The sequence below is a fragment of the Triplophysa rosa genome, linkage group LG15, assembly GCF_024868665.1.
Source record: "Triplophysa rosa linkage group LG15, Trosa_1v2, whole genome shotgun sequence".
NCBI lineage: Eukaryota > Metazoa > Chordata > Actinopteri > Cypriniformes > Nemacheilidae > Triplophysa > Triplophysa rosa.
The window spans coordinates 8,665,342-8,680,984 of NC_079904.1; the positions used below are offsets into that span (position 1 = coordinate 8,665,342).

Genomic DNA, 15,643 nt, shown 5'->3' on the forward strand with positions numbered 1-15,643 from the left:
CACCGTCATGGCACTTTACCATCGCGGTGGTGCGGTTGTTACGGCAACCGTCACAGCCCTATAAGCTATCAGTTATTTATCAGCATGAGAAACACGTGTGAGCGTGTGAACATACTAAAACGCGTGTGTCTCACGGTGAATGCATTTGCATGAGACTTGAGAGCCCTGTAACATGAATAGAGTTTAGCGGGCTGTGCGTCAGTAATAACGGTCCGTGGGGAAACGCAGTGCTCCGTGTGTACTGTAGTTAAATGGATTAAACGAGGCAACAAAAATTGCCTCGATGATTTTTTGTATTCGAATAACTCGAGTTACTCGAGGAATCGTTTCAGCCCTAAGATAGATAGATAGATAGACAGACAGACAGACAGATAGATAGCGGATAGATAGACATACATACATGCATACATTTTCTTCTCTTATCTTTTATAAACCAGATCACACATCAGTATGTGTACATTGAATCACGGGGTCTACAGAAGATGAATCTCTGTGGAAATCTTGGCCTCTGGGCTGATCATCTCCTATTTATAACTGGAAACGTGTCAGCCCTGGTGTGCTAACGATTTAACTGACAGGCTGCGTACTGTGCGCTGATCTCCTCTGGGGATTTACTGATCTGAGTTCAGTTTAGCATAATGAGAACACTGAGACCTCACTGTGCGTCTGAGGGTCTCCGCTGTCACGAGATCAGTGTCAACTGCGGTCAATATAGTGATCCATCAAAGCTTTTCTGGACTCAACAGTCGCATGATCAGTTTAAGCCAGATATAATACAGAGGATGTACTGTATCTCTATATGAATAGACTGCACCCAGATCAGCCTTTCTTCTCTCTGGCCCACATTCCTTCACTCCTCTAAAGACCATTAAGGATGTTCAGGGGTCATTTGGGAGACCTCGCTGAGTTTCCGGACTAACAAGCGCACGTCTTTTGCCATGATCACTTTTGCCTGTCCCTCGATATTCCAGACGTTTAGAGGTTCCTGTTTAGAGTTTGTATTAGTTTCAGCGTGAGATGGCTTTGGGTTCGGTGCATGGATGCTAACATCTAACCTCAACATGAGGAATGGTCTGCTGGTGGGTCACAGCTGGACACATGTGGACAGCATTCTGGTTTCTATACATGTTTTCTTGTTTCTCTTCTAATGTTTGTATGAAATGTGGCTTGGTAGGCTTAAGTTGATGACTGGAATTACAATCAGAAGAAATTTTGGGTTTGCATGTTGTTCATTGGGCAGACCTCAGTACATGACTTATGTTACAATTTTATCCAGATGTTATTTTCTTCAGACGTGCTCACGTGCACATGCGAGTCGTATTATGGATGCTTTTGTTTATTGCGTAGATGAGTTTTGCGACATCATTTAGTCCTGAGACTTTTTCTGCCCACGTTTTTGGCGTTCTGATATTCCACGTTCCCCTTGAATGATTTGGTTAGACTACTCACAAACTTTGTGTCTTTTGTGTTTCTTTGTGTGTGTTTATGGGGTTGAGCTTTAGGTTTCCAGTAACACGGATCACATTGAAGCTCAATATCTCAGTGGAACATTTGTGTGCGGTGATGCACAAATGTATTTGTCCATCACTGATGTTGGCCAAAACAGCTCAGTTTCAGCTGGTGGTTTAAAAATAGCTGACGGTCAATACTGATTATATCTTGTTATTCGAAAGAGGGAAAGACAAATAGTGTATTAGCCCATATTGCGGTGTACCCGTGCAGTAAACAAAATGTTTTTGGAGTGAAACTACCGTCTTTTTAAAAGAGTGTTTTGCAAGCTACTTAATGCCATCCCATCCCTTGGCATGTGTATGCAGTTGAAAAAGGCAAAATAAACACTTTGTCATTGTGTATCCGAGGATGTTTCTAAGTCTGTGTTAACATTGATATACAATTTTGCATCAAGTTTTGTTTGGGTGTGTGATATAGATCATCTCAACACAATATACTTCACATTTTAATTTAGACATTTAGTTTAACCGCTACAATTATTCCACCCTCAAATGCTTATTCACGCTCATTCATGTGTGACAAAAACAAGATGTCTGTGTGCTATTTGGACTCCAAACATGTCTCCATAACACATAACTCTTTACTGTGGTCTTTTCAAGTCATGTTAGCAAGAGTCCATCCTTAACATCTCATAATCTGTTCATGCCTGTGAAAGTCATCATCCTTTGTTTGAAGTATGTCATTGTGAAGAGATTTGTTACTTTTAGGAAGAATGTTGACGGTGAGTTTTGTCTCTTTAGTCTGTGGAGCAGTCAGACGAGGAACAGGAGGACTCGGTGAAGTTCAAGAGGCTTCATAAGCTGGTCAACTCAACTCGACGTGTCCGCAAGAAACTCATCAAAGTGGATGACAGCAAAAGGCACGATTCACAAGGTAGGAGACTGGGAGTGTGGTGACAGCATTGTTCAGCTTGTCATGAAAACATGCAGAAAACGTCTATGTAACGTTATTAGTTATTATCTGTATTTTTCAAACGATTTAAAGGAATGGTATTGAATGGTTTAATGGGAATTTGTTTTTGTATTACAGTACAAATATGTAAACATCCTTAATTTTTTAAAAGGATAATAAGTTCATTTTTACCTTATTGTGGGCACATTTGCTTTTTAACACAGATGAATCAATTTTGCATTGTGGTAGAATAAATAAAACTCAAAATATATCTTCATACAGTTTTGCTTCTAAAGTCAAATTTATTTATTTATTCAAACTGATTTGGAAACAACTGTTTGCATTGTTGGTGTACTAAAAGTCAAATATATTTCAGTTTATTAAAATTTTTTGTTTTGAGTTTTCACTTGGCTCTTCCTTTTCCTGTAGATTCCCTGAGTCTGGATGCAACTCCCCTATGTGACGACTTAAACGCACTCTACGCGGGAATCCACAAAAAGCCGCCCGTGTGCACAGACACCTCTTTGTCCTCCCTTGCCCAAGAACAGCTCTCTCTGGATGGAGACACGGACAGTCTGACCACCTCTCCCTCAACCAGCAGCCTTGAGGCCTGGAAAGCTGCTCACAATCTTGTGAAGACCCCCAGCGCGCACCCCCACGGTCTGATCCGCCCGCCGCGGAAGAGCAGTGACGGACCTGGACTGGGTTTGGCTTGTAGTGGTTCCTCCTTCTCCGAATTGGAAGGTGTTGGAGACGACAACTCCAAAGTCTCCCGCTCGGCAACAGACGGAGAAATGCAAAAAGCTTTGTCATCTCTATCTCACGGGGTAAGTACCGACAGCGTCTACGCCTTTTACGGCCTCACTAGGCCCCGCCCAAAGCCACACCCCCTTTTGGTGTCTTTAGATGACATTAACAACACCAAGCGGCCGCCCGTCTCCACATGGCAGCGCAATAAACCCGACCCGAACTACGCGTACTCCACCAAGCACCTGCTCTACCAACGTTCCTGTAATGCTCAGAAAACCAGCGCCCCCACCTCACCTCCTGTTCGGGAGCTCCCGTTGGCCAGAGAGAAGGGGAAGAGCTGCGGGAGCGGTGTAGTGGGCAGCTGGTTGTTTCCGCCCAGGCGTCTGAAGGGGAGGACGGCGGTTAGCGAGCTCAATATCACGTATGTGGTGGAACGCAGCCTGTACGGCCACTTGAATTGGACCGGGCTGGTTAGACCCGTCACGCTGAGCAAAGCAGACAGACGCTGGCTCCTGGAGGACGAAAAAGATGCGAACAGGAAGTGGGCGTCCAGCATGGATCGCTGCACCAAGCGGGTGCTCTTACGCATCCAGCAGAAGTCTGTGAGTGTGCCGGGAGAGCAGATCAACAGTGCCCGCTGCTGCACTGGAGGAACAGACTGATGCAAAGCTGCAGAAGAGAATTTATTCAGGATGTAGTTTAGAGAAAACAATGAAGTTTGGCATCAGAATTGTTTAGTCGTGATGACAGTTGACAGGCAGTTTGACCACAGGTTCCGTTGGAAAATTTGGATTGTTAAACAGTGTTTTTATAATGCAAGTGAAATAAGATCTGTGGTTAACTTTACATGATACTAACTTTTTGTTCCACCGCATAAATTACACGCAGTCAAAGCCCATAAATGTTCATTTCAACGCCGTGTTTTGTAAAAGCATAGTTTGCAAATAAACGGTGCAGCTTTGCTACATTTTTATAAAGCCAGCATCATGTTTGAGGCTTTAAAATTGACTGTGTGTAATTTGTGGTGCAAAACAAATGCGAGTCTTAAAGCCGCAATCTGTATTTTTAGTCATCTTTGTTAGAAACAAACTTGCAGGTTACTTTGTGTACGTATATATTCACATGGCTTGGAGCCACTTGACCCCAAAATGCCTTACAAATTTTATCCGAACATCTCATAATCTCTTGCTTAATAACAGATTTTCGTTTCATTTTTAACTGAAAAAAGGTATGGGTTGCAGCTTTACTGTAATATTAACCAAAGATCTCATGTTACACATAAATCAAAACCCGCTGTTTTTAAACTCCATAGGAAATTCCTGAGGGAACTCGTGGCCGTCTGGGTTTTAGGATCACGAACCGAACATCTATATTGGTGAAATGAATATTCGTCATTGTGGGCAAACATATTCCAAGTTCTGGCCAGCACATACAGTACCTAGACATTAACAGAACACACTTCTGAAATATCGGCTGTGGTATCTTTTTCTAAAATCTTTACAATCTCTTGGGCAGTTATTATAGCTAGAAATCATTTAGACTGGTTGGGCTCTTTTGGTTAGCTCGGCCTTTTTATCAGTAGGGTAGACTGACATTGCTACAGTCACTGTCATAATCCTGGATGAAAAAGCGATAAAGGAGAAATGAAACAAAAGACAGCAAAAGTCACACTGTTGTGTGATTCTAGTTGAGTTCAGATTAGTATTTCAGTCATATGGCGTTCCTTCTGCAGCTTTGCAGAGTTTGCTGTCTGCGGATCCTCGTCGTCATTCATCGTGAATGTGAACATGACCGTGATCTTCATCAGTGAACTCTTCATCCATTTTGGGTTGGAAAGAACTCGTTCAGCCTGGGCATGACGACTGAACATTTATTTTGTGATTGAAGTTTTGTTGTAGCTATTGTAGTCTTTATTTTCGAAATGCATGTTTTTCCACATGGAAATGCAACATCTCATACTACAACATTTGATCGAAGTTTTTTTTTTTAAGTCGACAATTCGGAGACAACCGATTTTGTAGCACTTTAAAAAGTTTTGAAACAAAAAGCAGATTCGTTTATGTTCAATGCATTGCATGTATGTGAGCAGTAAGTAGTTTGTTGTTGATTTCTTTGTGTATTCAAGGTTTTACATGAGGCCATCCGTTTATTTACATAATAATTAAAATATTTGATTTGCTGTTGAATAGAAAATCAGATCATGTCCCGAAATACTCCATCGTTTCAAATCAGTGGCTTCTTATAATTAGCAGCATGAATCATTGAAGCCCATCATGAATCGTCGCATCTACCCGACCCTCTGGATTCATTTCTTTAATTGTGAATTCACACAAATCATGTCTCTTCTCTGCAGAGAACGTGTAGCTTCGGAGGATTCGACCTGTCTAATCGTTCCCTACATGTGGTCAACACAGCGTCTGAGGCGAGCGTGAGTACTCGCAGCCTCTCTCTGTGCTCTCTCGTGCAGCTGCAGTGTTTGTGTGATCAGCTGGCTTTCAATGTGCTTAATCAAGCTCTCTCTTTCTGGCATAAGGAGCAGGAGGCTCTGTACAGAGATCCTGTTAAATCGCCCACCACGTCCCGCATCTCTCTAGGGAAGAAAGTCAAGTCTGTCAAAGAGACGATGAGGAAACGCATGTCCAAGAAATATGCAGGGTCTCTCTCTGAACAGGTACACACACACAGATCCTCCTCTAACATATTGACCGAGTTGTATTACAAGAGCGGGTTTGTTTAGAGGTGGTTGCTCCAGAGGGATGTTGCACATGTGTGGCCCACTTTTTAAGTTTTGAACAGGGCTCAAACATATCAGTCTTCCCTTTGTGTTGCACGGAGCTTGGAGACAAGCTCGCTCCAGCTTTAACTTCCTGACAGTGTTGAATACAGAAACAAACGTGCGTGCGTGCGTAAATGAATAGAATGGGAAACAATACATTACTCTCAGACATTCACATGAGCCTGTACTGTGATGAACAGTAGTCCGAGACCACATTGAGAGTGGAATCTGTCGTTCAAATGTAAAATGAAATATCAATTGAGAAAATATGTCAAATGGAAGGATTGTCAATATTGGACTATTATCTTTTTATCCCCCACTGTATTTGACATCTCTTATTTCTTTAGTGTGTTTAACCAAGACTTCTGTGTGTGTTGAGCTCTATAGAAAGATTTTATCTGCACAAAGCGTTTAAGTAATCGTGTTTTATACTGTGGTGCCACCTAGTGGTGATTTCGTGGTATTTCTTGATCTGTCTGAAAGCAGTGCTTCAAGTTAAGGCTGTCACAATATTAAATAATCGTCACATCGCAATTATTTGACATATTCGTAATTATTGTAAATCCTTAGAAAACAAGGGTGATCTGCAGCATTTTACATCCACCGTCCTTGATGCGCACTCACTGTTACATTCGAATGATATTTCTTCATCATTTGGCTCGTATCAGATTTGTGTTTGAGTTTTATTCATTTTTTCTGTTAAGACAGTCTTTTCTTTTAAGGTCACTCTATAGGGAATCTTACTAGTTATTTACAGGATTTTCGCATTTCTTAATGTATCTATATTTTATTCATTGAATAAATGAATTGTTATCACAGTCAAAGCCTTTAAACAGACAATTAATTGACAATTAATCTTCAGCCAAATTTCATAACCGTGACAGCCCTACGTCAAGTGGCTTCTATATGTAAGCCTCATACATCCATACAACATCCTCTGTCATGAATAATGACACCCTGTCATCGCTGTCTCTTTCTCTGTATAGTCCAGTCTAGATGGGACACCCAGTTGTCCTCAGTCTCCTCAACCAGACACAGACTCTCTGGAGAAACCCAAACTGAAAGCAGGAGGGTCTGTAGAGAGTCTGCGCAGCTCCCTTAGCGGACAGAGCTCCATGAGTAAGTGTGTGGTCGTTCAAATATTTTTAACGGTCGGTCAGTGAATTGTAATGGATAAAACCCACAGATTTACCTTATAAAATATATGTGTGTAAATAATCGTGATGGTGTCCTCACAGGTGGCCAGACAGTGAGCACCACAGATTCATCCGCCAGTAACAGAGAGAGCGTAAGAAGCGAAGACGGTGATGACGAAGAGCCTCCGTACAGAGGTCCGTTCTGCGGCCGGGCACGAGTACACACCGACTTCACACCCAGTCCTTATGATTCAGATTCCCTCAAGCTCAAGGTACTGCACACACCCATTGATACGTCATTTCTCAATAAATAAATGATTGTTGATGTTCTCACTACATCTAACACACTGTTTCCAGAGAGGAGATGTGATTGACATCATCAGCAAGCCGCCCATGGGCACGTGGATGGGTCTGCTCAATAATAAAGTGGGCACGTTTAAGTTCATCTACGTGGATGTGCTGGCTGAGGAAGAGGAGAAACCCAAGCGAGCGGTTCGCAGGAGGAGGAAGGGCAGGCCGCCTAAACCCAGCTCTGTAGAGGAGCTCCTGGAGAGGATAAACCTGAAAGTAAGACATTTTGTTGATGCACACTTTGAATACAGGCTGGTCGGCTCTACTAGATCACACTAACTGTGAGAATGTTAGGCAAGGTCAGTTCAACGTGAAAGTTAAAAGCTTTATTTAAACATGTGTCTGACACACCCCTCAGATCTCCCACAAGTTCCTCCTATATTACATCTTTAAATATACTACGGTGGTACACGTGAACCAAATCAAGTAGTACAAATAATTTCCATTGGGTGTAACTGTAAGATCTATAATGTGATGGTTATTTAAAGCCTCATTGCGTTTTGTGAATGTCTTAATAGACTGTAATGATAGTTTGGTGGTCACAGAAGAGTGTGAAGTCCAGAAGCGTAAGTTCCCACACATGGATGAACTGCCAGGGTGGAGCGATGTGTTTTTAGATGCTTCTGCACTAGTTTTTAATCTGCGTGTGTGTTTTAGGAGCATATGCCGACGTTTCTGTTTAACGGCTATGAGGACTTGGACACATTTAAGTTATTAGAGGAAGAAGATCTGGATGAACTTAACATCAAAGACCCTCAACATAGAGCTGTACTGCTGACTGCTGTTGAACTCCTGCAGGATTACGACAGTGAGTACACACACACACACACGTTTGTTTCTTTAACTATTGCAGAGTATTTCCTTACATTTTGTGTGTTTGTGTTTTATAGGTAGCAGCGATCCGGAACGCAGCGCCCTCTCTGGCTCCCAGGAGAAACTCCCCTGTGAGGGGCGTGGCCTCATGGCCGACTCGCCACGGGACTCTGGTTGCTACGAAAGCAACGAAAACCTAGAGAATGGTAACCAGGCGCTTGTCTAGCATCTCCATACCAACCGCATCACCTTGTCAAGTCTAGTCTAGCAACGCCATGACACCATCTTCTCACCTCTGGGCCACGCCTCTCTCTGCCATGACTCCATGTTCTAACAGCCAATGAGAAACTGTCCTCTGGAATTAACGCAAGCCGCTGTCTCTTTGTCATATCTGCTGTTATCTGTCCACTTTTCTTTTCCAGAGGTTCTTTTTCATTCCTCGCTTTTTCTTTGCAACCTTTTCTTTGAATGTACCGGGGATATTAGAAAATCCAGAAAGCTTTGCTGTGTTCTGTTCCTGCAGAGAGAGAACTCCTGTCAGCTAGGCTCCGCTTATGTCAAACTAAACTTAATCCACAGCTTCTGAGAGAAACATGGAGCCAGTAGCCCAGAATTAGACGGAGCTGGTCATCGTAGCAAGATGAACTTCACTGCAGGAGAAATAAGTTTGCGTGGAGTTTAGAAGTTTTAAACTCACTTTAGGTTTCTTTTTTTGCCATTTCAGGAAATATCACTCCATATTTGTGTGTGGTGTTTGTTGTGGTCATATTGCACAAGTTCTCGTGTGCCTGATAAAGAAGAGATTTCAAAAAACAAAAATTGTGGACAAATAGAAGGGACAGTCAAGTGTAGGAGATATTTTACTTCATAAAGCATGTTTAGGTGTTAATCAACTAAGTCTATTTTCTAGAAAATTTTATCGAAAAGATCTGAGGACTGTCTCATCCAGCAGTTTTCACTTTTGTCTTTTTAACATCTTACTGGCCTCTTATAACACTGACTGATCCCTCTTTCTGTCTTGTATGTGCGTGTGAGTCTGTGAATGCGTGTGGCAAGTATGAGAGTCGAGAACGAATCAGGAAAAAATGTGCAATCTGCCAATGTGTAAAATAAATCCATTCTGTGATCTCTAGCATTCTGGTCTGCTTGCTTTTTTTCATCCGTCACTTCCTGTATTACTTTACTGATTAGTTTTCCATTCATGTCTATCTGTTATGAACAGCAGGACAGAGGCGTTTATCTTAGACATCAGAGCATGTGCTACTATCACACTGCTGCTGTATCACCATCAGATTTTCATTAGTTCTGTTGATGTCTGATAACCCAAGAAATGTCACTCTGATTAATATAAAATACATAAGTTAATGAAAATGCAGCTTTGGTCTATTTTTTTCTGAACTACTGTCTATTCACTGCATTTTCACATTCTGTCTGCATCATTTCTCAACCATGTCAATCACTTCGGTTTCAAAGGTCTCGGCATATAAATGTTCATTGACCATTTTAATAAATAATTATTCATTAATTTAACTCTACATTAATAAATTCGCTTTTGTGTTAATCCCATTGTCTTACATTTAAAGCGTAATTTACTTGACTGTCACTATCTTCACTAATAATTCTGTACTGTATATCATATTTTTACGTGGAAACTTGGCAGAAAATGATTTGAATTTTTAAGTAAATATGGATTTTTCATTTTATGTAATGACTTTAAAACATCACTTAACATTGCTTCAACTAACATTTAACCTTCAACCAACATTGTTTTAATTATTCCTAATTTCCTAAAAAAATTAAATCCTTTTTAAAATCAGCAATATACATATTGTCGGTGTCCTTCCGAAACTTCATATGTCCAAATTCATTGTCATTCAGGAATTGGAGAAAACGTTGTACTTTTTAAACGATTAGTTTGTTGACGAGCACTTTTTAATACTTTTTATTGGTGAGATATTTGCAAAACCCACTTGTAAACATAAAGGGTGATTAATATTAATGATTTATGGCAAAATACAAATCCTGAATATGGAGGTACGAGGTTTCAGAAGGACAGCAGCCATATACAGTGAGGGAAATAATTATTTGATCCCCTGCTGATTTTGTAAGTTTGCTTGCTTACAAAGAAATGAAGGGTCTATCATTTATATAGTGGGTTTATTTTAACTGATAGTGACAGAATATAAAAAAGTCTGGGGAAATAATGTTATATAAAGGTTATAAATTGATTTGCATTTCTGTCAGTGAAATAAGTATTTGATCCCGAGCAAAACATGGTGGAGAAACCCTTGTTGGCAAGCACAGAGGTCAGACATTTCTGATAGTTGGTCACCAGGTTTGCACATGTGTCAGGATACATTAGTCCACTCCTCTGTCAATCTTTAAGGTTTCTTGGCTGTCGCTCAGCAAATTGGAGTTTTAGCCTCCTTCACGGAGGTTCTATAGGACTAGGGTCTAGAGACTGGCTTGGACATTTAATGTGCTTCTCCTTAAGCCACTCTTTGGTTGTCTTGGCAATATGTTTGGGGTCTTTGTCATGTTAAAGGCTCATCCATGACCCATCTTCAGTGACCTAGTTAAGGGGAGGAGGTTCTCGTCCAAGATTTTAGGGTACATGGGCCCGTCCCTCAGCCCCTCAATGTGGTGAAGTCATCCTGTATACCTGTAGCAGAGAAAAAGCCCTAAAGCAGAATGTTTCCAACACTGTGCTTCTCTGTAGGGATGCTGTTCTTGGGGTCATAGTCAGCATTTCTCTCCTTCCAAAAAGGAGTCAATTTTGGTCTCACGGCACTTTCTCCAAAGCCTTTTCTGAATCATCTTGATGTTCATTGTCAAACTTCAGATGAGCCAGACGGGCCTTCTTGTGCAGGAGCACCTTACGGGTGCTTCAGGATTTAAATCTATTGCGGCATAGCGTGTTACCAATGGTTTGCTTGCTAACTGTGTTCCCAACTGTCTTGATATCATTAACAAACTTCTTCCGTGTAGTTCTGGGCTGATCTTTAACCTTTCTCATGATCATCTTTACCCCATTGGGGAAATATTGCAGGGAGCTCCAGACCAAGGGCAATTGATAGTTATTTAGTATTTCTTCTATTTCCAAATAATCACACCAACAGTTGTCTCCTTCTCACCAAGCTTCTGTCTGTTGCCTATTCAAGGTTTGTGCAGGTCTCCAATCTTGTCGCTGACATCCTTTAAAACCTATTTGGTCTGGACCATGGTGGTGGAGAGGTTGAAATGGAAGATACAGATTCTGTTGGCAGGCATCTTTTATATACATAACAAGCTGATTTAGGAGTACTTTCTTAAAGTGACAGGACTAATCTGTGGTCCATATAGGCACATGACCAATCTGTGGAGCCAGAATTATTTCTGGTTGGTAGGGGATCAAATGCTTATTTCACTGACTGAAATGCAAATCAATTTATAACCTTTATATACATTTTTCCCTGATTTTTTGGTTGATATTCGGTTTCTATCAGTTAAAATAAACCTACCATAAAATTATAGACCCTTAATTTCTTTATAAGCAGGCAAACTTACAAAATCAGCAGGGGATCAAATATTATTTCCCTCACTGTATAGAATTAAAAAACTACACCACTCTAAAAATAAATTGCTGGGTTATTTTCAACCCAGCATTGGGTCAAAACTGTATGAACCCAACCTGGTGGGTTGTAAATTAACCAATGCTTGGTTGTTTAACCCAAAATGCTTTTAATCGTTTTAACCGATTGTTGGGTCAAATATAAACATTATGGGTTAATATAACCCAACAGCTGGGTTCATCCCTTTTTTGATCCAACTCTTGAGTTAAAAACAACTGTGTGTAAAAATGACCACTAACCTGTTTAGCATGAACAAATATGCTTTATCACACATTTTATAAGACTATCATTTGGGGTTTTTATATTAAGTCAGTTTAACTAACCTTAGCTCAGGCTGATTTTATTTCGACTGGTTTCTGTTGAATATGTTTTTGTTAGCTACAAGTTATTTCAATATCAACTCAATATGCTCAGAATGTTTCAATTATAGCAGTTTGGTTTTAAATATGAGCAGTACTTTCACCCTCTAATAGAAGAATTCAAAAACAAACATGAACCAATCCAATAATTCAGAGAGCTCGGCCTCCTCAGCACTTTCTGTTAAAGTTCTTAAATTCATGATGCCAGTGTCGTTTAGGAATCAGATAAACTGAAGTTCACATCAAAACTGTTTTAGGGATGTACTACATATGTGAAAGCACACCTCTCTGTTTCAGGAAAGAGTCGTAAGACATCACGCCACAGTCGGCGATCATCTGGATTTGATAGTGGGGTCATGAAGTCTCCAGACTATCCTACTCTCCCTATGACTCATTCCACTGAAGCTCTCCAACAGCAGGCCAAGAAAGAACGCAAGTTCCCGAAGACCTTCCTTCCCCGGCCCATAAAGGGCTTAAGTCTGCGAAACCTTGGTCTCAAGAAGGGATCCAAAGTAGGACAGACCTCCCGCATGCCGGTCAGCCGTAGCTGTGAGGAGCTGGATGGCCCTCAGGAGACCCCTGAGTCCTGGAAGCGTTCACATTCGTTAGGGGATCTACGTTGGGAACATGCCTACGATCAGAGGAAGGACCACCAGGTGCAGAACAAGAAGCAAAGCAGCAAGAAAGAGGAAGTAAAAGCAGATCCTGTAAAATCAAAACCAGAGCAGGGTGGAGATACGTCTGGAAGAGAGACGAGCTCAGTGGAGAGACCCACGGTTCCCACACAGCTGTCCCTCAGCCCGGTCAGAGCCCTGCCTGCTGTTCCCTCAAACCGTCAACCGGTCTCTGCCCCGACCAGCCCGGCTCCACGAACTCACCCTAAAAAACCACCCGTTCCACCTCCCGTGCCTGCTAAGAAGTCCAAAGAACGTCTGCCGAATGGTTTGCGCCACCCTCCGCTGGTTCTGTCAGGTTCAGTGCCAAATACACCAACCCTACCACCGAAACCCATAAGCTCCCCAGCCACCCCCTCTGGGGGTACACCATCAACCCCAGTATCACCGGGTGATCCTGGAAGTCCACCAGCTCTTAGTCCACCCTGGTTTTCTGACCTGTCTGGATCAGCATGTCCTCAGATCCACGGAGCAAAAGTAGCCCTCAACAGGAAGACCTCACATGCCAAAATGGTCGACATGGAGAGTTTACTGGAAGAGAGAATGCGATTAGAAGGCATTGACCTCACAGAAGAGCCGTATTCTGATAAGGTGAGTCACGATGCCATTTCAAAACTGACTAAAAATAGCAAAACAATGTCATGGCAATTCTTTAACTATTACACAAAGTGTCAGGTTCGTTTGAATGTGTATGTATGATCTCGTTCGTGACAGCTTTAGGTCTAAGGCTTCATAATTGTTTCTTCCTAATAATCATACGTTTTTTTTCTATGAATCACTTAGTACGAATTCATAACCACCTCGTAAAATACTTGCGAACTCCCCTGAGGTCAGGCTGAGATGATAGCTACTAATATTATTAAGTGGTTTTTGTAAGCTTTTTGCATTGACGTATGTTTTTGTGTACTTACATCATCCCAAATGTTTGAATCCAGAGAAATTCGCCTCCCTCTTTGCGTGAAGAAGGATGCTCCTCATGTTCGCAATAGTTGTGTTCGACTTCACACATCGCTGCAAAAAACGTCATGCGGATGACATCAAAGTACATCGAGAACTACTCAAAAGCTAACTTCTGTGTATGATTTAATCGCTCCCGCTCCTGTCGGTTCTTGCAGCGCCGCATTAAGTCGAACCTTAACTTCAGCACGCGTGGTGCTGCGCAGATCGATCAGCGTGTGACATCATCGTATCGCGGGAGTGATTCAAAGCAGGATTATCGAGTTCTCGCAATACTGTCAAATGCTTTTCTGCGTCCAGTCGAACAAACTCTATGGTAACTGTAAATGCCAAGCAGTAGTTGTAGCTTCTGTTGTTGATTTTATCAAGCCACTCTATTGGTTTCATTGTAACAAAACGGTATAAAACTTAAACCTCATTAATGAACATACTCTATGAGTCCCAAGAATTAAAAAAAAGATTCTTGTATATTATGTGACTGCAGCAATTCTAAATGACGTTCTACGTGATAAAAGACACAAGCATTTTGTGTCCAAAAGAATCAAAAAGAGAGATTTTTAATCTGTACTCATTGGTAACCAAATACATTTCCACTCATAACTTCAAACGCATCAAACTTGAAGACTGATCTGTACTAACTGTAGGTCTAATTTACAATATAAATACATCAAACGGTGAGTTATCAATCATCCTTTTCTTCTTCAGCTACTTTTATTTGTTAATGCATCATTTAGCACAGTCATAACAATTACATATCCTGTGTCCTTCAACAGTTCTTAGTCATGCCAACAGTAGCAGTGAACCTGCTCAAGGATCCCCTGCTTGCACACACAGCGAGGAGAGACAGGCTGGAAAGAGTTGAGACTGCGGCTTTGTTTTTGTGTACATTATGATCTGAATGTTTGAGATTCACAGAGTATCTTAAACCTGGTACCTGAACCTAGGTCAGCTGGCTTCCTCCTTTGTTGAAATAGTGTACACATTCATCAACAAAGTCTGATTCTGAATCAGTTTTTGAGGCTACTGTGTTCCAGTCCTGCTATATAAACACCTCCTCACTTGAGCAGACGTGAGGTTCAGGAGCAGTTAAACTGTTGCCAGCTGCACCACTAGGACACTGTAGAGCAGAGGTGAAAAATGTGCTGTCTGAAACCACAGGCAGCTCCACTGCCACTGTTTTCATATTAAATACACGACCCACTGCCTGGAGTTTTCGGGCCTTTTTACTAGCAGCCAATCCAATTATTTCTGGTCTAACAGCCTATTGGATGTAACCTAAATTGGACACAGGTGGTTCAAAACTCTTGAGTAGATTAATCATAATTTATCTCTCTGTTAGAAAGATTGTTTTGAGTTAAATGTAGGTTTAGTTTAGTGTGTCGTTTTAGGTTAAAATATTGTTTGAGACATTTGTTGCTGTTGTTTTCCAAATATCATATTTTCCGAATATATTTTTCTTTGAGCATCTTGCCCAGCCCAACACAGCAAAATTTGACTCAACAAATCATGTTAGCTTGGGGCAGGACTGTCTGTTTATTTACCCAATAAAAGAGGTGATGGTCCGGAGAAATGAAGTTTGTTGACACTAGTGGTGCAGAAATGACACACTTTAGATGTCCTGTGGATTTAAGTTGTTCAATTCATAAAGATGGCTGTGTTTTGCCTGATTGAGTTACATTAAAACAGATTGGTTTGAAATATTATTAAACCACATTCATGAGTTGCCCCTTTTAGAAATGTAGCCATTTGGAATACAAACAAAACATCTTTAAAATCGTTAAGCCACACAGGACGATGTATTAGAACACTGAAT

At 41.3% G+C, this 15,643-nt stretch overlaps 1 protein-coding gene across 10 annotated transcripts in view; it reads left to right on the forward strand.

The window, feature by feature from the left end:
* Window positions 1-15,643, forward strand: part of sash1a (SAM and SH3 domain containing 1a) — a 433,329-nt gene that overhangs the window by 413,959 nt on the left and 3,727 nt on the right. For 6 of the 10 annotated variants that reach the window (XM_057352048.1, XM_057352046.1, XM_057352055.1 and 3 more), the window contains 10 exons: window positions 2,253-2,385; window positions 2,833-3,755; window positions 5,507-5,581; window positions 5,687-5,824; window positions 6,916-7,048; window positions 7,168-7,337; window positions 7,423-7,632; window positions 8,074-8,224; window positions 8,307-8,435; window positions 12,497-13,464. In XM_057352048.1, coding sequence (XP_057208031.1) covers window positions 2,253-2,385; window positions 2,833-3,755; window positions 5,507-5,581; window positions 5,687-5,824; window positions 6,916-7,048; window positions 7,168-7,337; window positions 7,423-7,632; window positions 8,074-8,224; window positions 8,307-8,435; window positions 12,497-13,464 — 3,030 coding nt within the window. The remainder of the gene's footprint in view (window positions 1-2,252; window positions 2,386-2,832; window positions 3,756-5,506; window positions 5,582-5,686; window positions 5,825-6,915; window positions 7,049-7,167; window positions 7,338-7,422; window positions 7,633-8,073; window positions 8,225-8,306; window positions 8,436-12,496; window positions 13,465-15,643) is intronic. The other 4 variants (XM_057352053.1, XM_057352056.1, XM_057352047.1 and 1 more) reach the window with 3 other exon arrangements.